Source organism: Lynx canadensis, chromosome B3 (assembly GCF_007474595.2).
Source record: "Lynx canadensis isolate LIC74 chromosome B3, mLynCan4.pri.v2, whole genome shotgun sequence".
Taxonomy (NCBI): Eukaryota; Metazoa; Chordata; class Mammalia; order Carnivora; family Felidae; genus Lynx; species Lynx canadensis.
Genome location: NC_044308.2, coordinates 113252032 through 113277299, shown reverse-complemented (window position 1 = coordinate 113277299; position 25268 = coordinate 113252032). Strand labels below are relative to the sequence as shown.

Genomic DNA, 25268 nt, shown 5'->3' with positions numbered 1-25268 from the left:
GAGATCTGGGGGCCAGCCTTCAGGGAAGCAGGATGGAGCCTTAAAGACTGGTGGGGTTGAGAAGAGGGGAGAGGAAGGCAATAAGAAGTAAGAGAGGACTGTCAGCCCATTGGTTTCCTTTCAACATTGAAACTAACACCAAAACCTGCTTAATGGAGCAGTGAAAGACAAATGTGACCACAACGAGCTTCCACTTTCAACCCATTAGGATGACCATCCTCAAAAAACCAGAAAATAACAAGTGCTGGCAAGGATGTGGAGAAATTGGAATCCTTGAGTACTGTTGGTGGGAACGTAAAATAGTATGGCTGCTGTGGAAAACAGCAAGGCTATTCCTCAGAAAATAAACACAGAATCACCATATGATTCAGCAATTCTACTCCTGGATATAAATCCAAAAGAATTGAAAGCAGAGACTAGAACAGATATCTGTATACCCATGTTCATAGCAGCAGTGTTCACAATAGCCAAAAGGTGGAGGCAACCCATTCATGGACAAATGGATAAATAAAAGGTGACATAGGGGGTGCCTGGGCGGCTCAGTGGATTAAGCGTCCGACTTCAGCTCAGGTCATCATCTCACACCTCGTGAGTTCGAGCCCTGCATCAAGCCCTACATCAAGCTCTGTACTGACAGCTCAGAGCCTGGAGCCTGCTTCAGATTCTGTGTCTCCCCCTCTCTCTCTCTCTCTGCCCCTCCCCTACTCATGCTCTGTCTCTCTCTTAAAAATAAACATTAAAAAATGTTTTTTAATGTGACATATCTAGATAGCTAGCTAGATCACAGTGGAATGAATATTATTCAGCCTTAAAAAGTGAAGGACATTCTGACACATGCTTACAACATGGATGAACCTTGCAGACACGATGCTCAGTGAAATAAGCCAGTCTTAAAAGGGCAATTACAATATGATGCCACTGAAAAGAGGTAACTAGAGTAGTAAAATTCATAGAGACAGAAGGTGGAATGATGGTTGCCAGGGCGGGGGGGGAGGGGGTGGGAAGCGAGTGTTTGATGAGTATGGAATTTCAGTTTGGGATAATGAAAAAATTTTGGAGCTGGATGGTGGTGACAGTTGCACAACAGTGTGACTGTACTTACTGTCACTGAACTGTACACCTAAAAATGGCTAACGCAATACATGTTATGTATGTGTTAACTAACACACACGCACAAGATAAATGTGATAGGTTGCTTAGAAAGATCCCAGAAATATGAGTGATGTGGAGTTGTTTGAAAAGAAGTGCAGGAAGAGATGAATCAGCTAGTAGCCTAGAAATGGGGGTGACTGGCAGGCCAGGACAGCCAGCTCTTCCACTGACCACAGATAATCCAAACAAAGTTTAGGGAGTGTAGGATATACCTCCTTCCAATAGTATTTGAGTAGGGCTGGTCAGAGGAAGCCAGTGGAACTTCTCATTTTCTTCCTTTCATTTCTCATGCCCACCTGGCTAAGGTGAGGAATAGGGAATAAAGTAATGAACATGAAATAGCGTCAAGAATATGGTAACCAAAGAGAAAGGTAGAGGCAGGTTTGGAATCCCCTCCAGCCTGGTCATGGCAGAGACCTGAGCTGCACGTGGGAAGGCAGGAGGAGGGCTCCGTCCCTCCTTCCCTCACCTGTCTCCTTTGTGTCCCAGCAGCCAGCCCCACTCGGCGCCATGGCATCTGCCGAGCCCCTGACGGCGCTGTCCCGCTGGTACCTGTATGCCATCCACGGCTACTTCTGCGAGGTGATGTTCACGGCGGCCTGGGAGTTCGTGGTGAACTTTAACTGGAAGTTCCCTGGGGTTACGAGCGTGTGGGCTCTCTTCATCTACGGCACCTCCATCCTCATCGTGGAGCGCATGTACCTGCGCCTGCGCGGCCGCTGCCCGCTGCTGGTGCGCTGCCTCATCTACACGCTCTGGACCTACCTGTGGGAGTTCACCACCGGCTTCATCCTGCGCCAGTTCAACGCCTGTCCCTGGGACTATTCCCAGTTCGACTTTGACTTCATGGGCCTCATCACCCTGGAGTACGCCGTGCCCTGGTTCTGCGGGTCCCTCATCATGGAGCAGTTCATCATCCGCAACACCCTCCGCCTCCGCTTTGACAAGGACGCTGAGCCCGGGGAGCCCAGTGGCCCCCTGGCGATGGCCAACGGCCACGTCAAGACAGACTGAATGGGACTGGTGGGTGGGGCCCGGGGCTCTCTCATGGACCCGGTGGACAGAGGTACCAAGCTGGTGGGGTGACGTCTTCTGAACAGCACAAGCCCTGGCCCGGGTCTGGCCTCAGCCCCTTAGGGCACACACCCTCGCCGTCCACCGGGGGCGGGACCGGGGGCGGGGCCAGGTGTGGGGGGCGGGTGTCGAGGTAGCCCGGGGACTCTGGGAAGGGTCTGTGGATCCCTGACCAGCTCAGAGGCTGGCGGCCAGAGGCCTATGGCTAAGCAGCGACTTGACCACCTGGGTGACTTTGGAAGCAGCAGGCCCTGTCCTGGCTAAGGGACTCTGAGAATGGGACAGAAGATGAGAAGCCTGAGGAGGCCTGAGGAGGCTTTGGGCTGCTGCTAGGCCTCCTCTCTCCTCTCACGTGGTTTAAGTTGGGCTTTGGCTGGTTCCATTAGGCAATATTCAGGTGCTTGCTTGCAACCAATACCTCCCCGGGGGCCTGCTGAGCTGCAGCCTAAGGACAGACTGGGCGGCCAGGAGGCTGCTTGGCAGTAGTGCTGGTCTGCCAGGGCTGGAGGCCTTCCCTTGGCTCCTCTCCCCTCCCCCAGGGCTCCGACGCTCCCTTGGCCTTCTGGGGCCCCCCCCCCCCACCCTGGTGCTGGATTCCCACCAACCTTGGGCTTTTGGAGGTTTCAATCCCTGTGTATTCGGTGGCGTTTCCCCCCTTTCTCTTTTATTTTCAAGGCTTTTACCACTAGCAGCCCCTTTATCCATGTCTGTCATCCCCACCGGCCCCCCTCCCCAACTCCCTGATCAACACAGCAGCTGCCAGAGATAGAACCCTGAGACAGACCCTGCCCACCCTGTTGCTGCCTTCCCTCCACTATTTCTGCTGGCCTGATGACTGGGAAGTTCCCCTTTAACACCTCCCCACCTGTCTGGTGGGCTGTGGCAATGCCCCGGTGCTCTTCTCTGTGCCCCCTCCCCTCAGTGGCCCAGCAAAAATTGAATGATATACCCTCCCCCAACACACAGGCCAAGATGGGCCACCCCAGATCCACAATGGGGACCTAGAGACAAATCAGTTTAGGGGAGGAGGGTTGTGATAAAGGCATCTGGTTTCTTTTCAAGCCAGGCAGGGGGAATCGAGTTTTCTAGGGGATGGAGGAGCAGGAATCTGGTGTTGGGAGACCCATGGAGAATAAGCGAGGGAAAAAAAGAAGACAGCCTTTCAGCTTTGAGAGGGTCTTTGGAGCATCCTTAGTGGGAGGGGGTCAGTTGGTTCTGCCATAGCCCCAGCCCTGCAGCAAAATCTGGTCAGCACTACCCGCTTCCCACCCCTCCCAGCAAGGCTGACCCTTTGAGCTTACTCCTTAAGCAGTATTAGCCCTGCCATGCTCATGGGCTTTGTCATCTTTGTTGCCAGCCCCCCCCCCTCCTCTGTGACAGGTCCATTGCTGGCAGTGGACAGGTGAAGTCCTCACTCCAGCCCACTTCTGGCTCTGTCCCCACTCCCTGAAGGGAGAGGTCCATCAGAATGCAGCCAATGCTGTGGCATGTGGTCTCTTGACGCAGACGCACTAGGAGTCTTAGATAGAAATTTGCCTTTCCCTTTTTATGGATCATTATAAAACGATAATACTGCCTGTGGAGAGAAACTGCTCTTCCTTGCTGTGCTGCTCTACCTAGACTGTGCAGACAGCACTAGTCAGGGTGTGAGCCAGGGCTGGTGGGCTGGGGATGGGCAGGAGTGGTATCCCAGATGGGGAGAAAGGCTGGTTGTTTTCTGCGGTTAACCCTGTCCAGGACAGGATGAAGGGCACCTTCCAGCCTCTGTGTCCCTGCCAGGCTCCTCAAATTCAGGCATGAACTACATTCTGCAGGGGCCAGACCTACCTTTGATTTTGCTGTGGCCCCAATTCCAGGGCTTTGGGGCATCCAGAGATTCAGGTTTCTATCTACAGGTGGAAGGGATTCTAGAGGGAAAATATCATCTGGCTTCCCTGTTCCCTCTGGGAAGTTATTTCCTTGGCCTTCTCCCTTAATTCTGTGATATCCCAGTTTTCTGGACCCCAACACCCTTCCAGGTCCCCCATGTGGGCCCTTAGACCACACCACCCACCTTTGCCCTCCCCTGCCACGACCGAATCTGTGGTCAGCTTGTTGATGTCTGCCAGCATAGGGCCTCCATGATTCTCAGTCAGAGCAAGCCCTTGGATGGCCCATTGGGTCTGTCCACTCCAGATGTTGCCTCATGGGCATTCCCTGGCACCATCTTTTCTCTGGGCCCTACAAACTCCCAAGTACAGGAGGCCCCACAGTAAACCTGCCTGCCTGACATATACAGAGCACTGTTTTTCTGCTTCATCCAGGTGCCCTGTGGCTCTTATTGTCCCTCATAGGGCACAGAGTCCCCAGCAAAGGCGGGCAATGATCCAGGGCATGAGTTCAGGGTCTGAAGGCTCAGAAATCACCAGGAGTAGCTCTGATTTCAACTCTTGCTTTTTTTTTTTTTTTTTTTTTTGGTATCTTCAGGGCCCTAATCCCTTAGTGCCCAGGCACCCCAGCTCTGTCAGTGGGGGTGCTGGCAGGAAGAGTCTGCTTGCTGTTTGTGAACCTCTGGTGTCCTGGGTCTCTCTCCACTGGACATGGCAGCATTTCTGAGTTATAGATCGCCATGTGCTGCCCTGCATGGTTGAACCGCTTCTGATGTCTGCTAGGCATCCTGTCCCTTATGCCCTGTCCCCTCTGATGCCAGTGAGTCACAATGGCCTATGCTTATTTACAGCAATAATACATAGGGAGTGCCCATGAAATCCTCTTGTCCTAGTCCCTCACTCTCTGCATGGGTCTCCTTAGGGAGGCAGCACTGAATGGGTCAGTTCCTGAGAACCTATATTTATGAAGCTCTGGGCTGTGCAGACATCATCACAGGGAATTCAGAAAGGAAAGAGGTCCAGCCCTTGAGCTATGGTGAAGGCAGGGAGAGTACCTTCCACCCTGAAGCCACCCCAGACATGGAGGAGCTGCAGGTCCCGGCTCTCCCACCTTCGAAGTGGGTGGGACTGTCTCCCAACTGCGGCAGCTCTTCAGAAGGACACACGACTGGTTTGTGCGCCCATTGCCTGCTCTGTCTTCATTGGTCTCTTTGTCTCTTCCTTTTCACATTTGTGCACATCAAATATACTGGTGTTTGTGTTCCAGAACTGGCTCTGATCCATCTCTGTTTCTTCTGTTTTGGAGACCCTTTCCTAGGGGCTGCTGGAGGCCAAACCCTTCATACCATGTCATGACACTGTCTTAAACCAAGAGGGCTAGTGGTGGAGCCACGCTGTAGGGAGGGCAGGTGGCACCCCCTGACAGTCCTTTTCACTATCTCTGCTCTGACCCTCCTGGTAACCTGAATTCTCTGCCCAACCCTCCACCCCTCACCAGGAACATAATATGATCCATAATCTGGCCATTCTTTGGTCCTAGGTTGCAAAGCAGATGGGGAGCCCTGGGCAGTATTGGCTACAAGTTGACTGCATTTGCCCAGGAGATGAGCTCCTCTTAAAACACACCAGCCATGACCTGGAGTGTCATGAGCCAGAAGGGGCCAAGGAAGGAGGCTGAGGGTACTCCAAAGAGCTGAGCCACCAGAGCTCCTTACTTTCTATTACACCAAAGTCATGCTTTGAAGAAACAGAGCTCTGCACTCCTCCCTGGCAACTCTTCTTTCCCTGAGAGGTACATTTGGGGGGAATAATCCCTCCCTACTTTGTGTACTTCTGCTCTGTCTTGTGTCCCTTGTCCTCTTCTCCACTACCATGCTCCTGCCCACTTTCCACAGGAAAAGAATGTAGCATTCAGAAATTGTTCAGTCAGTTCAACTAAACTCAGATGGCTTGGTCCCCCCCTGCCACAGCCACTGGTTTTCTGGATGCAGTAGGCAGTGTGTTTTCTGAGTCATTGGGGAGACCCTGTTTCCTGCACTCACTTCAATGTATTAATTTCTTTGACTAAAAGCGTTTCCCCTTATAAAAATGAGTAAGCATAAAGCCCCAATGGCCATTTACATGTTTGTATAAACAAATATATAAGGCTATTCCCTTAGAGCAGGTTTTTATAGAAAGAGGCAAGCATAATGAAACAGGGTCTACCTTATGGAGCTTCAGAGAAAAGGCAAGAGGCAGGGCTCAAAACAAGAAGTCTGAGGGGACCCAAGACTCTTCTTATCTGGCCAGCCCCTTCTGTACTCTACTCAATGGATGCCTTTCTTTCTTGATACTTTCCTTAACCTCCTCTGCCCCACTGTCATTCAATCCAAAAGGACCTTCTGTCAATACTGCATTGAGACAAGGAGAGCTAATGCCAAGGACCTTGGCTACATCTTCTGACATCTGCCCAGCCTTCACAAGAGTCTAATATTCAATTAACAACAACGAATGAATGACCATAATCTTGCCTTTCCTTCTGGGGTGCCCATCTCAGAAAAGTGCTTTGTCCATACTGCCCCCTGGTACAACCAAGGATATCTGGACTGCCTGTGTTTGGTGGGCAGGGAAACAGGTATAGGAAAAGGGAGCAACTGACTGATCATACCACAAGTTATAGGAATTTGTCTCAATAATTTTACAGTAGCTGCAGTTCTTACCACAGTTAACACTGAGACTTCAAGTATTGGGACTGCAACTTGGGCACAGCGATGAGTGTTCATGCACAATCTCAAATTTTCTCCCATTTGAGGTGGGTACTGTTACATCCCTTTTTTATAGAGGAAATGTGGTGGCAACAAGTCTGTAACCGATTTACCCTATTTCTCTGCAAATCACTTTTTTGTTTCATTGTAAGCAGAAGACCCTTTGGGGAGGATTTGTGGTGTGTCAGGTGCCCTTTCCTATTTTGATGAGATTCTGGATTTCATTAGAGTCCAGCCATCCAAATGCTATTCACAAAGAGAAATGACTCTTTAGGAGGGGGAGAGCTGAGGTGGGGGGGATTAGGTTATGAGGAAGGAGCTATAGGATGCCATCTTAGTCAAAACCTAAAAAAAAAACGGTCACAAGGATTCCTCTTGTGGACGGAGGGTTGTAAAATTGTGGCCTTTGGCAGCTGTGGGTTTAGGATTGACATCTCTTCCCCTCCCACACATGGCCTTATTTTTGCCCTTGGCCTTTTACCTTTGATTCTACTTATTTCTCTTAAGATTAAGCCTGAGCCTCTAGCTGTTGGCACTCTCAGAGGGTTTGAAACTACCAGGTGAAATCTGTCTCCTTCTGAAAACTCAGATGCACCTGAGAATTGACCTGTTTTATTCAACTCCTATGGGACACCTGCAGTGAGCCAGAGTAGTCATCGGGGTGGGGGTGCTTACAGTTAGCTGGTGAGAAAGACACTGATTGGACACTCACACAGATAGTTAAGTCATTGCAATGTTGCTTAGCTCTGCAAAAGAGAAATTTCTAACAGAGGAACCTGGCTTATCTACAGGGATACGTAAGGATTCCCTAGGACACACACACACACACACTGTAGACCTTCAGGTTGAGTACTGGTGCTTTTCAGAGGTGGGCTGGCTGCTGGCTGTGCAGAAATATAGATGTTGACTATGCCTTAGGAGGTGCCTAGATGGGTACAGTGCAGAACAAAACCAGCACACAGTGGGTACTTCAAGGAATGCTCAATGAGTGAAGTCTTAAAGTAAGTTGGTCCCAGTAAGCCCACCCTGAATGTTCCAGAGCACCACAGTCCCCTTTGGGAACCTGAAGCTACGAATACCATCTGAACAATGACCATTTCTGCCATATCTGTGCCCACCACCATAGAGCAACTCACTGTCCTACTGATTTTACCAAACCATTAGTCTCCACAGAGCCCTGCCAGCTTCTCTCTCAGCGTCTTTGGAGCTTGGCCCAAGACCCAGCTCCATTGATTTGTCTATTGCTTCATTCTGGTGATACATTTCTTGGTGTGGACAAAGGTGTCCTTTCAGTGCCAAGAACTATAGAGAAGGATACACTGACAGTCTGGTCTGGCTCCATGCTTCTATTACAAGCCTACCTTCCAAACAGAAAGGAAGATTTCCAAGTTTATAAGGGTCCACCAATGGTGAAGGGCCCCTGAGGCTGAATCTTAGTTTGAGTATGGAGTTATGTTATTTTCCTAGGGTTGCTGTAACAGATTACCACAAACTGGGTGGCTTAAAGCAACACAGATTTATTCTCTCACAGTTCAGAAGTCAGAAATCTAAAATTAAGGTATCAACAGGGGTTTCCCTCTGGAAACTAGGGGAGAATCTTTCTATGCCCCTTCCAACTTCTGGTGGCTGTTGGCATGTCTTGGCTTCCTAGGTTTGTGGCTGCTCCGTTCCAGTTTCTGGTCACATGGCTTCCTCATCTTCTATCTGGGTCTTCTTTTCTGCTTCTTCTAAGGACACTTGTCTTTGGATTTAGGGCCCATCTCAGTAATCCAGGATGATCTCATCTCAAGATCCTTAACTTAATTATTTTTCCAAATAAGGTCACATTCACCAGGTTCTGGGATTTAAATGTGGCTAAATATTTGGGCGGCGGAGGTGGGGGGGAGCACTACTGAACCCACTACAAGGATTAAGGAGGGAGATTTCTACCGAAGCCTTTGCATCTTGTACTGATTAAGAGCAAGAGCTAGAAGTTAGTGCGAGGTGCCCTGGGACAGATCTCAAGGATTTAGGTTGAGGATGAAGCTCTCCATCCCAAAACACATCCAACTGCTGTGGTTTTTCCGTTTAGATGCAGATCTGACCATTTCACTCCCTATTCCAGACTTGTTTAATGATCTCCCATTATCTTTAGTATCAAGCTCTCTGCCTCCTCCAGACTTATATAGCCCTCTGTGGTTTGGCCTCATTCCTCACCTCCCCCTCAGTCCTGTGCAATCTGGAGGGAACAGCATGTAACTTCCCTGCAGCCCCTGCTCCCTGTCCCTGTGCTCCTCTCATTGGAACAGTCTTACTCCTTGCCTTTTGCCAGCAGCATGGTCTTCATCTACCCCCAGCTCTCAGGTTAGTTCAGGCACACTCAGGTGGGAGCTGTCTCCCTGGAAACTCTCAGTGTGACAGCCTGCCAGCCACAATGGCTGAGTTCTTCCAGTGCTGTTGATGCAGCAGATTTCATTTGTCCATCTACCCTACTGTGCACCAGGTCCTGTGCTAGGCCCGCAGCACAACAGTGAACAGGGAACACTCATCTCTGCCCTCCCTGTGTGATGCCTTTACCTGAATTATGGGGCACCGAGAACCCTGTTGGGCTGATGTAGGGGAGAAGGAATTAACTAGGTTTAGGGGTCAGGAAATATTTCTCTGTCTGATACAACCTGGAGAGTGGGAGGTGGGGCAAAGGGGGAGGTGAGGCAAAGATCAGCCTCCAGGTAGAAAGGACCCCACGTGCAAGGCAGGGAACCCAGAGCAGGGTCTCTGTGGGTCTGCATGAGCTCCCAGGGGTGAACAATGGAGCTCACAGGAAGCCCAGCCTAGATCATGAAATGTCTTGTAAACCAAGGCAGGAGGGACAGATGATAAACAAGAAAATAACAGGTTGTAATACATTAAAACAGATGGGTATGCAAATGAACAGGGAGCTCCTTTAGATTGAGTGGCCCTGAAAGGTCTTTGGGAAGAGATGATATTTGGCTTGAAATCTGGATAATGAGGAGGATCAGCCTGTGAAGATGGGGATGATGTCATGCAGAGGAAACTGTTAGTAGAAAGGCCCAAGGCTGGGAGTAAGTTCAGATAGTTTGAGGAACATCTCAAAGGCCACTGTGGCTGATGCTTGGTGAGGCAGTGGGTAAGGAGAAGTACGGGATGGGGTCAGGGATCAGAGTGTGGAAGTTGCTGGAGGCCTTGTCAGGGGGAGGGGATAGGGAAGAGAGATGGAGAGAGTTCTTAAGGATGGAAAACTGTGAGGTCCCTCCTGAGGGAACAGGACCAGGCAGGGGAGGACTGCAGGCAGAGCCTGGGGTCCCTTGTACCCTTAGCATGTCCTCCTAGAGGCTGGGTCATGGATGGGGTTAGCATAACTGAAGAGTGGGTCTGTTTGGTTTCTGCAAACCCTTCTCTTTACATAAGCATTCCCAACCTGGAGAAGATTGCATGCAGGGTCCTGCAGAGCTCTACAAATGAAACCTCTCTCCTTCTCTCTCTCTTGCACGCACATGCACACACACACACACACACACACACACACACCTCACCTCACCTCATATGCTCTAACCTTTGTGAGATGGGCCTTCAGAGGCCCTCCTGAAGCTACCAGGAAGCTCAGACCCCCATCCCACCCACAGACCTTGGGGTCTCCAGGGACTGGTAGTATTAGGACACCCCAGAAGAGGGCAATGGTGGGGGAACGGCACAGGTATCGAATCAGACTTAAGTCTAACCTTGGCTTTGCCACTTACTATCTGTATAACTTTTTTTTAAGTTTATTTTTATATATTTTGAGAGAGAGAGCACAAGCGGGGGGAAGAGTAGAGAGAGAGAGGGACAGAGAGAATCCCAAGCAGGCTCCACACTGTCAGCACAGAGCCTAACGTGGGGCTCGAACTCATGAGCCGTGAGATCATGACCTGAGCCGAAATCAAGCTGGACACCAACTGAGCCACCAAGGCAGCCCAACTATCTATATGACTCTTGACAAGTTGCTGAGCTCCTCTGAGATTTAGCTTGGTGGATGTAGTTCAAATTTAGTCAGCTTAGTTTAATTCACTGGGAGCACATTCTAGCCTCCCCTCTAAGACTGAATGTAAGAGTGACTGCATCAAAGGCTTGGAGCAACAAGAAGGGCATTAGATTCCGGTTCAGTGCAGAAAATATTGTAAAATGGAATAGACATTTATGTTATTAAAAGTTTTGTGAACATTGCCCATGAGGAATTTTCTCTGGTCAACTCTGGCCCACCACCCTGCTGGTTGTAGGATGACCAGTCACCCTGGTCTGCCTGGGACCTTAAAGGCCTTTCCTAGGATGTGGGACTTCCTGTGCCAAAGCTGGGAAAGTCTTGGGCAGACCAGGGCACATTGGTAACCCTAGTTGGTGAGAGTTTAAAACATCCCACCATTTGGGTTTTTTTTTCTAAGCGTGTCCTTTGGCCTTTCCTTTGACTCCTTGAGGTGCCCCTCAGCATTTTCCAATTAACTCCTTTTTGGTTTATGTTAGTTGACTCTGTTGCTTATAACCAACCCCATCCCCTGCTCTCTGCACAGTAGTAAGAATCTTCTGTAGGTTGACAATCCAGATCCCTGCTATATACCTGACTTTTAAACATCTGACTGTTAGCTGCGATCAGACCTTAGCCCTCACACTCCCCCTTCCTAACCTTCATGAGATGCTGCTCAGGCCTTGAATTAAACCTCCCATCTAGTTCCTGCTCCATCTCCAGGAGACCTTGCCAGTTATGGTGTATGCTTGGCACCCCTGCACCTGTTTTTGAGTCTTAGGTTGATTGCTGAAAGCTAGAGGAAGCTCTGACATGGGAGCACCCAGACCTAAGCCCTTCTTTCATAAACTATAAAGCACCCAGAAGTATAGATCAGGACCTTTCAAATTTTGCATATATCCCAGGATTCAGCTCTAATCCAATTGGGATTAATCTGATTTAGGACCTATCCTTTTCTGTAGTAGGGTCCCCAAGAGTCCTTTAAAGATAGGCAGTCTGCCAGCCACCTCTGGGTGGACAGTCAAGGACATCTACTAGTGCCTACTACACCTCCCTGGCTTGCCCGCAGGCAGCTCCCTGAGACAGTCCCTCCTGCTGAACCAAAGGTCAAGGCAGGGGACAGAACTTTGTCTAGACCTCTTTGATACCAAAAACCAAACCTCTTCCTTGGATAACTTTAGAAACGAAAACGAAATGACATTAGGTGTTATTTTGCTGACTTTCACTCAATCTGTTACCCCAAGGTCTTAGGCCTGCTGACCAGCAGGACCAGATGGTGCCTTTTACAGGAATATCTCATCATTTCTGCTTTTGTGTAGGCCCTGAACATTCTAAGAAACAACACGTTTTCTCCTTCTGATTGACATATCTGTGCATCAGATATATTTTCATATATTTTTCCTATGACTCTGCTGAAAGCACTTGGCACCCAAGCCTAGTTTACATTTCATGTCCTCGAGATGAGAGCTGACCTCGTTGAACAGAAGGGAAGGGAAGGGAAGGGAAGGGAAGGGAAGGGAAGGGAAGGGAAGGGAAGGGAAGGGAAGGGAAGGGAAGGGAAGGGAAGGGAAGGGAAGGGAAGAGGAAGGATTAGATGGTTCCACATTCATGACTCTATTTTGCAACCAGCCGTTTTTTGGTCTCCGGAATGTGACCATCTACACTCCACATTGCCCTAAGAACTTCCTGGCTGCCTCATGAAAGATGCAACATCTCTGACTTTGAAGTCTTTAGACCTGAGTTTGAATCCCAGGTCCCTGACTTACTTGGGCATGTTATATAACCTATCTAAGCCTCCATTTTGGCTAATACTAGGCCAAATCTCCCAGAGATGTGGAGATCAGATGAGGCAACGCTTGACAAGTGGTTGGCATGCACTCAGTGTCAGATATTAGGAGAAACATTCTCGTAGTCTCACAAGTCAAATGCAAGCAGATGTCACTCCAGCAAGCATTTTTGGACTCCTACATGCTCATCATGGCCAAAACCATGGGCTTTGAATGCTTCTGATCTGAACTGGCCCACTTATTAATTGGGAGGCAAATTAATCTCTATACACACAAGTTTTCTCATCTGTAAAATGGGAATGATAAAACCTACTCTGTAGGATTATTGTGAAGGTTAAGTTAAATAAAATGATATGTCTAACATGCTTAGTACAGATCCATGATTCCTTAACTCAAAACCCATGGGGTTTTGCAAAGCTTTTTGGATTTCAGAAAGATAATAACATTTATATGCTGTATATTTTGTAGTTTCTGGACCAGGTGTGAATAGGACCTCACAGTCCAACACATTATTACTTCTACATGGAAATCTATAAATATCATATTAAGTGGGGGGGGGGTAAATAAAAACTTGAAATGGCCTTACATCCTACCTTGTGAGACAGGACAAGTGTAAAATTCACACTTGACAGATAACAAACTAAAGATCAGGATAGTGGATGGTTCAAGATCACATGGTCCAGAATTGACAACATGAGGGTCCCTGGGCCATCTAAGTCCAAGGGACTCTCCCCCTTACACCACACAGTGTGACAGATTCGACCCTACCTACAACCATCCTCTTGGCTTAATGAACTTTTCCCCCTCCATATACACACAAAGTGCCTACTAAACAGTTTTCTTCTCATCTTTTGAAGTGTATGTATGTATACTTCTGTGTTCTTTGCAGATTCTGCTTTTCTTTACTTTGGTACCTGGTACACATTTCTCTGTGTGGCATTTTAAGATCACTTTTAAAAACTAAAGAGTCTTCCAGAATCATAATATAACCTTAATATAGCTTAGTTATTCCCCTATCACTGAGTATTTGCATGTTTCCAATTTTACGCTGTTCTAAAATAATGCTCAGTCACTCACTTTAAACTTTGCCTTGGAGATGAACAAGCACATCCATCAGAAAACACCTGTCCCTTGAGCCCCTGGCTGGCTGGCAGCCTTTGGGAGATTGTATTTCCAGGCACTTCAACTATATATTTGTTGTTCCCAATCAAGTAATCAATTAAGGTTTATTGATTACCTGCATGGGGAACAGGGTGCTCTTTGGTGCGGAAGGAAGCACAGAAGCACAAGCATAGAAGAGTAAGATTCTGAGTATTATGAAGTGTACGTGTAACAAGCAGGTGTTTCAACTTCAAACCAAGTTGGGTTTGCGTCCAGCCGGTGAGGTCTTCTAAGAAAAACTGATCAGGGTGGGCACCAAAGTGTGACATTAGGGGTGAATGGCAAGAACTTCAAATAGGTCTCTGATCTACCTTTTTGCCTGTCAAGGGTGTTGGTTCTATTCAGGACTAAGGCACTAAAAATGAAATAGTGAATAGGGAAAATAAGGTCAGGGGTTCCATGAAGCCTTCCCTAATTTGTCAAGTTTTACTTTCCGACTCTAATGGTAAGGGTGAACCATTAAAAATCAATATAGTACCACTTCCCTGACTCCCCTTGGTGGGGGCTCAGCAAAAGGATAAACAAGACCCAGTTGTTGGTTTTATCTTGCTTCCCCTTAAGCAAATTAACCTTTTTTCCCCATCCATCAAATGGTAACAACAGTAATGCTCTCATGGGACTCCCAGGATTGTAACAAGGATTGCTTAAGATCCTGACGAGTTTTTTAGAAAGAACGAAATGTTGCCCAGGTGACCTGAGGGAGGTCAAGGACCACATCTCATTCACTGCCACATCACAGGCAACCAGCACAGTGTGGGTCTGCACAAAGTAGGAGCTCAATAAACATTTGTTGAATGAACAAGGGAATTGGCAGGTGTTATCATGAACCCATAAAGGGCAGAGAACTGCCCATCATTTCATCAACTCTGAGCCTGAGGGAGAGGCTCCCTCCACTCCAGCTGCACCCCCATGTCCATCCTCCCTAGAGCAGTCCCCACACTGACTCTGTTACCCATGTATCTACTATAAGGAGTCCCATGTTCAGGGCAGTAAAGATTCATAGCCTAACATTCACCCCCAGTGGGGAAGCGTCGGCAAGCACTGACTTCAAGCCATCTCCTCAGGTTTCAAGGCTGCAGGACTCACTGTCACAAGGGACTGGCCAGCTCAGCCCTCACTTCCCGCTCCTGGCTGCTGAGGCAGGGGTACGTCAGGCCATTGTGTCAGCAGCAAATAGAAGCTCTCTGGCCAGCGGAAGACACCTGGCAACAGACAACAGCTGTGCCTTATCTACCTCCATCTGGGGCCTCAGGTGTCCCATCACCTCCTAGCCCAGCCAGCCTGCTGCTTCTCCTGAGCATTTGGTGCCAACAACAGAGACCCACCCCCCCATACACAGCCCCCCTGCAAGCCTGCACTAGGGAGCCAGTTCCAGGTGGCTCAAGTCCGGAACACTGGCTGGACTTTTCTAAGGCGCTCTCCTGGATTTCCTGAGTCATTCATGCTTCTCCTTGAGATATCCTAGAGAACAGGATGAGCTGTGAAGGTCGGCAGCTGTGGGGTTATAACAGCTGGTCACTTTCTAAAGCCTGATTTCTTTCCTCATGCCTTTGTCACTTTATGCCTTTGTCTCTTTATTTTATCTTCTCCACCAGACACACGGTCCAGAGAGCACGGCGCATTGCTAACTCATTGCTTTCTCATCCCAGTGCTGAGAACTGTGACCACCCCCAAAGAGGTGCTTCATTAATATTTGTGAATGAGTGAACAAATGAACTTTTTGCAATGCTTATTACATATAATAAATGATAGTTATTATAAATAAGTGATTATGATAAGTACCTTTAAAAGGAAGCAGAAATTTCCAGTCTTTCAGGATTAACATACACATTGTCCCACCTTATTCAGTGATTATGTATTCATTCATTCAGTTATTCATTTAACCTTGTGTTTGATCTGTAAGAGATGAGAATTAAACAGTTGTATAATGTAGTCAGGGCTACAAAATAGGGGTGCAAATTTTTAGGAGTGTGTCTGATGGGGAGATTTAACCTAGTCAGAGAGGTCAGGGGAAACTACCTGGAGGAAGTCCCATTTGAACCCAGATCTAAACAAAGTCATTAACTGGGAGCCAAAGAATACTGCTGGGAGAGGGGATGCCATGTGAAAGGCCTAGTGGCAGGAGGGAATGTGCAAGGAGCAGAAACTGAGGGTCAGCTGGGGAGTAGGACTGAGTCAGCCACCTTGGAGAGGACAGCACAGCAGATGGCCAGCAGTGTCCACAGGTGCTCAACAGGTGCCCTGGGCCAGGGCATGGTGCCCTTTAGGAGATGTCACCTCTTCTAGGAGACTGTTCCCAATCTCCCCTTCCCCTCCTTGGTTAGAGTCCCTCCTTTGTGTTCCCATGGGACTCAGGGCTTCCTCTCATTGTTTAACCTATACAAGTCTACTTTAATGATCTGTTTTCTCACTTTTTGACCTCCTCATCTCTTGACTTGTGAGTTCTGTAAGTGCAGAGAACTTGGCTATTCATCTTATGCCACCAGTGCCTAACACAGTGCCTAGGACATGATGGGGACCCCACTAGTGTTTGATGAATGAATGAACAGACAGCGTTCCAATCATGGAGCGAACTGGACAGGTATTTGGATTTCTGCACACTCAGGAAGCCCCCGCTGAGCCCAGTGCTGCAAACAGGAGAGAGTGGACAGCGATCTATGCTGGCTTCTGGAGACGAAGAGAGCCAGAAGGCTGGGGGAAAAACAGTCAGGGGATACTGTGCAATTAGTGACACATGAAGGAAAGGACTTACAGTGCAATCCTTAATAGGAAGGAGAGATGACAGTTTCAAGGAGGATATGTTTACCAGATGCGGAAAAGAAATTTCAACAGGTAAAATTGCATGAGTTTACATGGATGAAAAAGAACATCAGCTGGTATTTAACAGATTCTAGTGTATTATGTGCCAAACGCTGTTCTAAGTGTTTTTCAAGTACTAAACCATTTAAATTCTCATAACAATTGCAAGAAGCATTTGTCTGTGTCTATTTTGTCAGTGAGGAAACTGAAGAGCAAAGTACTCCTCCCCAGCCCCCCACAGTACCTCCAGGTCCAAGCAGCCAGAAAGTGACAGAACCAGGGTCTGAGCCCAAGCACTTTGATCTGGAAGCCAGGCTCTTACCCCCACCCCATCCTGCTCGCAAGCCAGCCCCTTGCTCTGCAGCTGGTATACCTGAGGATTTGGTATCTTTTCAAAGATCCTCCTGAGAGGGAGGTATGATTCTTCCCTATTTTGCAGATAAGAAAATTGAGGCTCAAAGACATTAGTTTGCCAGAGATCAGCCAGCTGGTAAGTGGTAGAGCCAGGGTCAAGGATGACAGCCACCCTTACTACCTTTCTTATTCTCTCAATGCTCTCAGCTGAGCTCTAAACCTGGGTCATCTTCTGTGCCACTCCTTTGGCAGCTTAGGAACCACAGCCCCGGCCTGGCAGATGGCCGTACCTTGCACACATTTCTGATCAGCAGCCCCTTATCTACTCCCTGGCTTCCTATCCCAACTCTGAGCCTCTAAACCGCATGACAGAGACGGGGACATCACCCCGACCTGGCATGGGATTAGGAACAGCCAAATCCATCAGCAACTTTTGGGGGAAAAAATAGGTACAGTTGAAATCTATTTATACTACCCTGATGGGCAGGAAGGCGACAGCCTGATCTAGGGAAGGTGGTTGAGGATTCAGCATCCCAGGGACCTGTGAGGCCAAGGTGAAGCATTCTGGGCAGGGCTTGGAGCCTCAAGCAGACCTGCTGTCTCACCACTTGGGTGCCAGGGTGCTTTTCCTAGTGCTGCTGTATCTTTGCTCTCTCCTGCTCCACCCCTCAGGGGTTCCCTCTTCCAATGGCTAGCAGGCTCATGGTGACCTGAAACCAGGGCAAAGGGCAATTGGACCCAATCTAGCCTCTTTACACTGAGTCCTAGGGCCAAGTTGATAGCTCAGGCCTTTATTCTGTATCTTGTGGTTACTTTTCACTTCAATAACCTGACTCAAAAGCCATCTGATGCAGGTTTCACTACTCAGTTCCCCTTCCTGAAGGTGACATGTTGTTGTGACAGTCTGTGCCTCAGTTTCCCCATGTGTGAGAACAGAAACTTCTCAAGCTTCTAGCACATACAAGCTTGACCAAGGGAGCCCTCCCTGAGAAAATAACTGAAAAGATTTCCTTTTATGGGCTGAGAGAGGCAGCCTGGTGAGGGTAAGGGGCAAGAGACACTTGGCTTTTAGGATCAAACAGATCTGGGTTCAAGTCCTGGATTTGCCTCTTCCTATCTATGTGATCTCTGAGCCTTGGAAATCACAACCAGTCCAATCCTCAAAACAGCCTCTGAAGTAGATGCTATAATTGAGAAACGGGTAGAGAGGTAAGTTAGCTTGCCCACAGTCACAGAGCTGGTAGGTAGCAGAATCAGGTGGCCGAGCTCTGGCCTCTGCGCCTAACCACCACCCTACACTGCCCTGCTTCCTATAAGACCTTGAAGAGCAGAATTCTGATCCTGGCCCGGCCAGTAGCTTAAGTTGCATTGTCGCTTGGGCCTCATCTATAAAACGAGGGAAGAAGACCCCTGATTCTACACAATGTAGCACTATCTTAGTCTTTAAGTTGTTTCTGGGAGTGTGTTGTTTCTGCCCCTCAGACCACAAGGTCCTGGGACAGTTGTTAGGAGATCTCTCCTCCTTGCCCCCCACATCACTATGCCTTGCCTCCTAGCCTTGGCTTCAAGGATCAGCAACCAGGGCTGTGAAAGAGCCTGTTCCCAGGGTCTCCTGGGTGTCCACAGCAGCCCTCTTCCAGGGCTCCAGTGTGCTGTGAGGAAGGAGGCTGTCTCTGGACAGCGTGGACCATGATGTGCCAAAGTTCACTTGGCCTTTTGGTCACATCAAAGTTCACTTGGCCTTTTGGTCACACTGGGTGACCAATTTAAAGTAATTCTGAGAATCTCAGTATTAGAGGGGAATGGGCAACCAGGACAGGAATGCAGGAGTGTCATCTTCAGCGGCTCTGACCCACCTGGCTGGTGTGGCCTCATAACAGCCATCTCAGCCTAACCTAGGACTCGTTAGGGCTAAAAGAGTCAGCCCCTCCTAGCTGGTCCAAATAGAAAGTTCTTCCTCAAGTTGTGCTGCAGTGTGACTTTCCTGTCATGTTCACCTTCTGGGGCGAGTGTGGCCCTTTGGAGAATGGCAGGGTCCCTCTCATGGGATAGTCCTTTATCAACTTGAAGAGAGTCCCTGTGTCCCTGCCAACTCCTCCATTTCCTAGATTAAACGTTCACATTTCCTTTAATTCTACATCTTGGGTCAGAGTTCTTTGAGGCTTTTTCCTCACCACCCTACTCTCTCTTCTTTCCAATCTGTCTTAATGGATTTTCCAGGAATCCCAACTCAGGATCTCTTTAAAGATACTATTCTCAGAGGGGTGCCTGAGTGATTCAATTGGTTAAGTGTTGACTCTTGATTTTAACTCAAGTCTTGATCTCTGTGTCATGGGTTCGAGCCGTGTGTTGGGCTCTGTGCTGGGGATGGTGCCTACTTAAAAAAAAACAAAACACTATTCTCAGAGCATAACACTCCAATGCTTGGTAGGCCAGGACTATTGTCTATTGTCTCCCTTTGCCATTTCTTCCCTCCACCCCCTCCAAGTCTCCAGGCTTTCTTCTGGAAACTGCACCCCCCAAAACTCCACCACGTGGTCCTTGTAGGGATTGCCTTGCTCAGCTATGATTCTGTCCCCAAGGATAGCTGATTGGCCAAGAGGTTGGTACTATATTTAAGCTGCTCCAATCAATTAATTTCTTGGGATCTGGGGACTTGAGTGCCTCTCTGGTGGCTACAACTGTGAGATACAAAAACTCAGCAGCTATTGGCAGCTATATTGATCAGGACAGAGTAGGCTATGCCGTGGAAATGAATCAATCCTGAGATGTTAGTGGCTTATTCCAATGAAAATATATTTCCTTTCCATGTAAAGTTTGATGGGGGTTGGGTACTTCTCCTCGGAAGCTTTTCTCCAAGTGGTGATTTAGGGATCCAAGATCTTTCCACCCTAAGGTTCCATCCTCTTAAAAGTCTTTCACTTCCAGGGGCGACTGGGTGGCTCAGTCAGTTGAGTGTCTGACTTTGGCTCGGGTCACAGTCTCACGGTTTGTGAGTTCGAGCCCTGTATGAGGCTCACTGCTGTCAGCACAGAGCCTGTTCCAGATCCTCTGTCCCCCTCTCTCTCTGCCCCTCCCCAACTCACAATCACTCTCTCAAAAATAAACATTAAAAAACAAAGTCCTTCACTTCCAGCTGCACAGATGGGGGTGAAGGAATGGAAGGGGTGGGGGGAGGACATGGAGAAATCCTGTCTGCTTTGAACAGCTTCTACCTTAAAGGATGCACATCACTTCCACTCACATTCCCCAGTCAGGCTGCAGTCTAAAGCCTCACTTAACTAACTGCAGGGTGGAGACTGGGAGAGGTCATCCTTCTTTGTGCTGAGGGAGAAGAGAAAAAACAGAGATCTGTGAAAATTATCAAACTTGGGATAGGAAACTTGCTGTTGCCATGTTATGTGCAGAAAGCTGGTCTGTACTGAGAGAAGCAGGCATAGGCAGGAGAGGTGAGAGATGGGGAGAAAGTTCCTGACTAGATGGCTCCTGAGGTTCACCACCTTCTCTAGGGCTTCTTTTCTGTGAGATACCACGGCATACCTCCAGTACATTTCTCCTGTGGTAATTCTGTATTACTTTTGGTCACCTACATCTAAAAGGAGACTTATTGAAAGCATACCTTGTCTTCACATTATAATGCTACTCATGCAGACTAAATGATTTTTTTTTTTTAACCTTTTCACTCAAGCTGTTATAAATTCAAATCTCTGCATCAGGACTTGTCTATTTCATGTGACCTCTGCTAGCAAATATTTTAGACATTGTAGACCATACGATCCCTGTACAACTACTCAATTCTGTTGCTGTAGTGTGACAGCAGCCACAGATAGTATATAAACAATTGAACGTGGCTGTGTTCCAATAAAATCTAATTTTACAAAAACGGCTGCAGGCTGGATTTGGCACACAGGCTGTGGTTTGACAACCCCTGATCTAGGTGGTCTTTTTTAGATCTGAGCTTGAGATTCTCATATCTCCCTATAAAACATAATCTTGTTAACTTCGACCCATCTTTCATGTCAGCAGACATATTTTTGGATCCTGACTCTACCATTAGCATAGCAGATTCCCCTCCCAGCCCCTGCTCTGTGTCATGTGCATATTAAATGAGATTTCAGTGTCTTAACAGTTTGTCTAGACTAGCAGGCCCTTGAAAATGTAATAGGTGGTGACTGTGCTGCCCCTCCTGAGAAAGGACACACTGGGAAGCCAGGACCCAAAGATAAGATGTGTGACAGGACACCCTCCTAATCATTCCATGCCCGGCCTCTGCTGACCTGGGCCTAACACCCTATCTATCTGTTTCTCTGATTTCATGGAGGGCATCTGGCTCAGGGGTGGGGCGGGAGTAATTTGGGGCTGTTTGCTTCCCTGAAGAATTCCTTTACTCAACATTAATTGTGATTCAATGTGATAAGCCCCAAAGGGACTTATTCCTTAACTGTGTCCTCCAGCAATCTCTGGGGCATCCTCCATAGGTTAGAGGCATGGATGGCAATCTTAGGGCTGGGTGGAATTTAGCAATCATCAAGTCCAGTACCCCCCATTATGTAGATGAGAAATCATGAAGGTGGAGATGTGAACAACTTGCCCAAAGGCAAGGAGGGCATCTGTGGAAGAGGCAAGCTGGAACCTGGTGTCCTGCTTCCTCCTTCCACATCCTTCCAAAAGGAACTGCTTCCAGTGAGCTTCCAGGCCATGAAGCCCCAGGAACCCTGGGTACTCAGTGCCTCTATTTGGGCTTTCCAGCTTAGCATCAAAATGAACAGAAGATCTAATTTTTCTTGGGGAAAAAACTGGTTTTGTGGACTCTCATTGCCTTGGCTGTAAAGCCAAAAGGACTTTGAATTAGTCATAAGAAAACTGTGAAGTCCATGAGCTGCTTTGTAAATTGTCTTCCTTAAACCAAGGTGATGATGTTTCCTTATGAATTGTGATTTCTATGTGCATGTTTTTTTTTTTTCTGACTCCCATGAGTGTTTTTTCCCAACACCAAATATGTGTTGTTTTCTCCATCAATTCTCCATCACCAACTAGGTGTCTAGCAATTCAATTCAATTCAATTCAATCCTGACACTATCTACCTGGAGTTAGCATCAGATCCCACAAGCTTTAGGACTCAGTCCCAAAGACTCTCCCCACTTTAAATACCAGCAAGTGGAATCCCCAGATGACACTTAACTTTTACCTGACCCATTCAGAGGTTTCCACAATTTCCCCCAAACCAGGTCTGATAATTCACTGAAATGACTCACAGAACTAAAGAAAGTCCTCTACTTATGATTACCATTTCATTATAAAGGATACAACTCAGGAAGAGACAAATAGTAGAGATACATAGAGCAAAGAATGAGGCTAGAGGGGAGAGTGGAACTTCTATTCCCTTTCAGGGCACATTACTCACTGAACACTTTGATGTGTTCACCAACCTGGAAGTTCTCTGAATCTCATTGTTTCAGAGTTTATATAACTGAATCTCCAGCCCCCTCCCCCACCCCCAAGAGTTTGAGAGCTGGGGCTGAACATTTCCACCCTCTAATCGTGTTTGGTCTTTCTGGTGATCAGCTCCCCATCCTGAAGCTAGCTGGAGACTCTACCCTGAGTCACCTCCTTAGCATAAACTACTGTGTGTTCAAAAGGACTCAGTATGAATATCAAAAGACATTCCTATCAGGGAATTCCAAGGGTTTGAGGAGTTTTGTGCCAGGGACCCAGGATAAAGAACCAAAAAGTACATATATTTTTATTATACCGTATTATACTATATAGCTCCTAAATCAGCTAGGATATTTATAGCTGGATCCCTAGAAACACACTCTGGACACACAGTTTATCACACTTATCACTAAGAGGCCACCCACGTACCACAAAAGGCAAGGATACTCCTTGTCTTACTTAGTACCTGTTTCCTCATTTGGGATATGAGGCTTGACTGGGGCCATGCTAGTGTTATATTCCTGTTTCTGACTTGACAGCATTACCGCCATTCCCAGAACCTGGCCCTCCTCCCCTTTGCCTGTGCCAAGCCATCTCCTTGGAATGCTCTTCTTTCCCCTCTTTTCCTGTCAGATTGCAGGTGAGTAAAAAGACCTCAGGACACAGAATAGTTTGTGATAGTGGTAGGTCTTCTATGACAGGATGCTCTTAATTTGCATTTCTTTCATTTTTCCCTTTGGCTAGAAGAAAGTTTTACACTGTCAGTTTTACACTGTCACAGAACAAACACTTGCACTTTTTGGCTCACAACTTACAGAGCTCATTTAATGCAATTTTGTTGCTTCTGTCACATTTCTGACTATCACAAACAAATCCTTCCCTATGGGGGTTGGAAGGACACATGCCCATCCTCCCCTTTTCCCTGAGGCTACATTTGTGGTAAAAATCATATTCATCTTCACAAGCCCTCCTCAAGTGCTTCCTCCTCTGTGAAGCCTTCAGGGTTCATCCAGGTAGAATTAAAAGGATCTTTGCATAGCACTTTGCACCCTGGGCTCTAACATCTTGTTTATGAGGCTGTTGCCTGCAAAGGCTGCATTTGTTGTTTACCTTTGCCCTGAGGAGTATCTGACACATAATGTGGGCTTACTAAATATTTAGTCCTGATCTATAGGAGAGAGAAGTCAACCTAATTAGACAAGAACCAGGACAGGACACAGAGGAAAACTGGTGGTGGGGGCAGGGAAGGTGCTCCTTGATAGCCATCCTCTTTTCAGAGGAGAGGCTATTACTCATCTATGCCTGGTTCTGGTTTACTCTGCTTTTGGCACTGCTGGACCCACCTCCCACTAGACACACACATAGTTCTATTAATAGATATAACTCAAAGACAACAACTCCAAAAATAATCTCTTCTTCAAGGTCAATGCAAGGCCACAGAAACACCATCCTGGTCAACCCATGGAACCAATGGGTGGACATTGGGTCCTAGGCAAAAAGACTCCCAACCCTCAAGGATGGGGCACTGTGGAGTGTTAGAAGGGCCACATTATGACTTTCATGGGACTTAGGCACTTGTGCCTTTATGGGCTCATCCCTCCATAAAAATATACGTAAAATTATATTTTACAATTACGTTGGCATAAAGACAAATATAATCCAGTCTTGACTCATTTTTATATGTCTATTATTATTACATTCATCTCCTGATTTTAAAAGAAATTAAAACATTTTCATGGGTCCCTAAAAGTATTGTGGGTCTGTATTTGCCTGGGTTCTCCAGAAAAATAGAACCAATAGGAGATATATAGATTATGTACACATATTATAGATATGTACTATAAGGAATTGGCTCATGCAGTATTGGAGGCTGAGAAGTCCCACAGTCTGCAGTTAGCAAGCTACAGACCCAGGAAAGCCGATGGTGTAAATTCCAGTCCAAGTCTGAGATCAAAGGCAGGAGAAAAATCAATGTGCCAGCTCAAAGACAATCAGGCAGAGAAAGTGAATTCTCCCTTACTCTGCCTTTTTTGTTCTATTCAGGCTTCCAACAGATTGGATGAGGCCTACCCATGTTGGGGAGGACAATCTGCTTTACTTGATCTATGGATTCAATTGTTAATCTCATCCAGAAACGCCCTCACAGACATACCCTGAATAATGCTTAACCAAACATCTGGGCACCTAATAGCCCAGTCAAGTAGACCCATAAAATTAACCATCACAAGCTCACCCTTCATCAACTAGGCATCCATACACATCTTCTTAAACCATACTTATTCTCCAAATACAGACAATAAAAAAGGCCATAAACCTGCCTAACATGATACAACAATCTTGCATACAACCAAAAATGCACTCCTTCCCCAGAAGCGATAAACTCCTTTAATGATGTTTACTCTTCTTTCTGATATAATAGAACTTAAATACTATGATGTAAAATTAACAAATCTTTAAAACTATTATAGAAGGACAATATATCTTATGTTACATGATAAGAGAATGGGGGGAGGGAAGAAAAAAGATATTTGCATACCAGTATATTCATAAAAAAATAAAGAGGAAACATTCTTTACAATTATAGCCCTCATTTCTGTAACTGGTCATGTGGTCATAGCCTGTATTTATTTATTTTTAATAATAATGTCATTTTAAAAAATTTAATTTTTTTTTAATGTTTATTTATTTTTGAGACAGAGAGAGACAGAGCATGAATGGGGAAGGGTCAGAGAGAGAGGGAGACAGAGAATCCGAAGCAGGCTCCAGGCTCTGATCTGTCAGCACGGAGCCAGACGCAGGGCTGGAACTCACAGACTGTGAGATCATGGCCTGAGCTGAAGTCACATGCTCAACCGAAAATTTAATTTTTTTTTAGAGAGAGCGAGAGAGAGCACGCACA

At 47.2% G+C, this 25268-nt stretch overlaps 1 protein-coding gene across 5 annotated transcripts in view; it reads left to right on the top strand.

Annotated features, from left to right (window-relative positions):
- TMEM229B (transmembrane protein 229B) overlaps nt 1-5363 on the top strand; it is a 39715-nt gene extending 34352 nt beyond the window's left edge. For 4 of the 5 annotated variants that reach the window (XM_030319368.1, XM_030319367.1, XM_030319366.2 and 1 more), the window contains one exon: nt 1645-5363. In XM_030319368.1, the coding sequence (XP_030175228.1) occupies nt 1663-2166 (504 nt within the window). In that variant the 5' untranslated portion in view covers nt 1645-1662 and the 3' untranslated portion in view covers nt 2167-5363. Of the gene's footprint in view, nt 1-1641 lie in introns of all 5 variants that reach the window. The other variant, XM_030319371.2, reaches the window with a different exon arrangement.
- Nucleotides 5364-25268: the final 19905 nt, after the last annotated feature.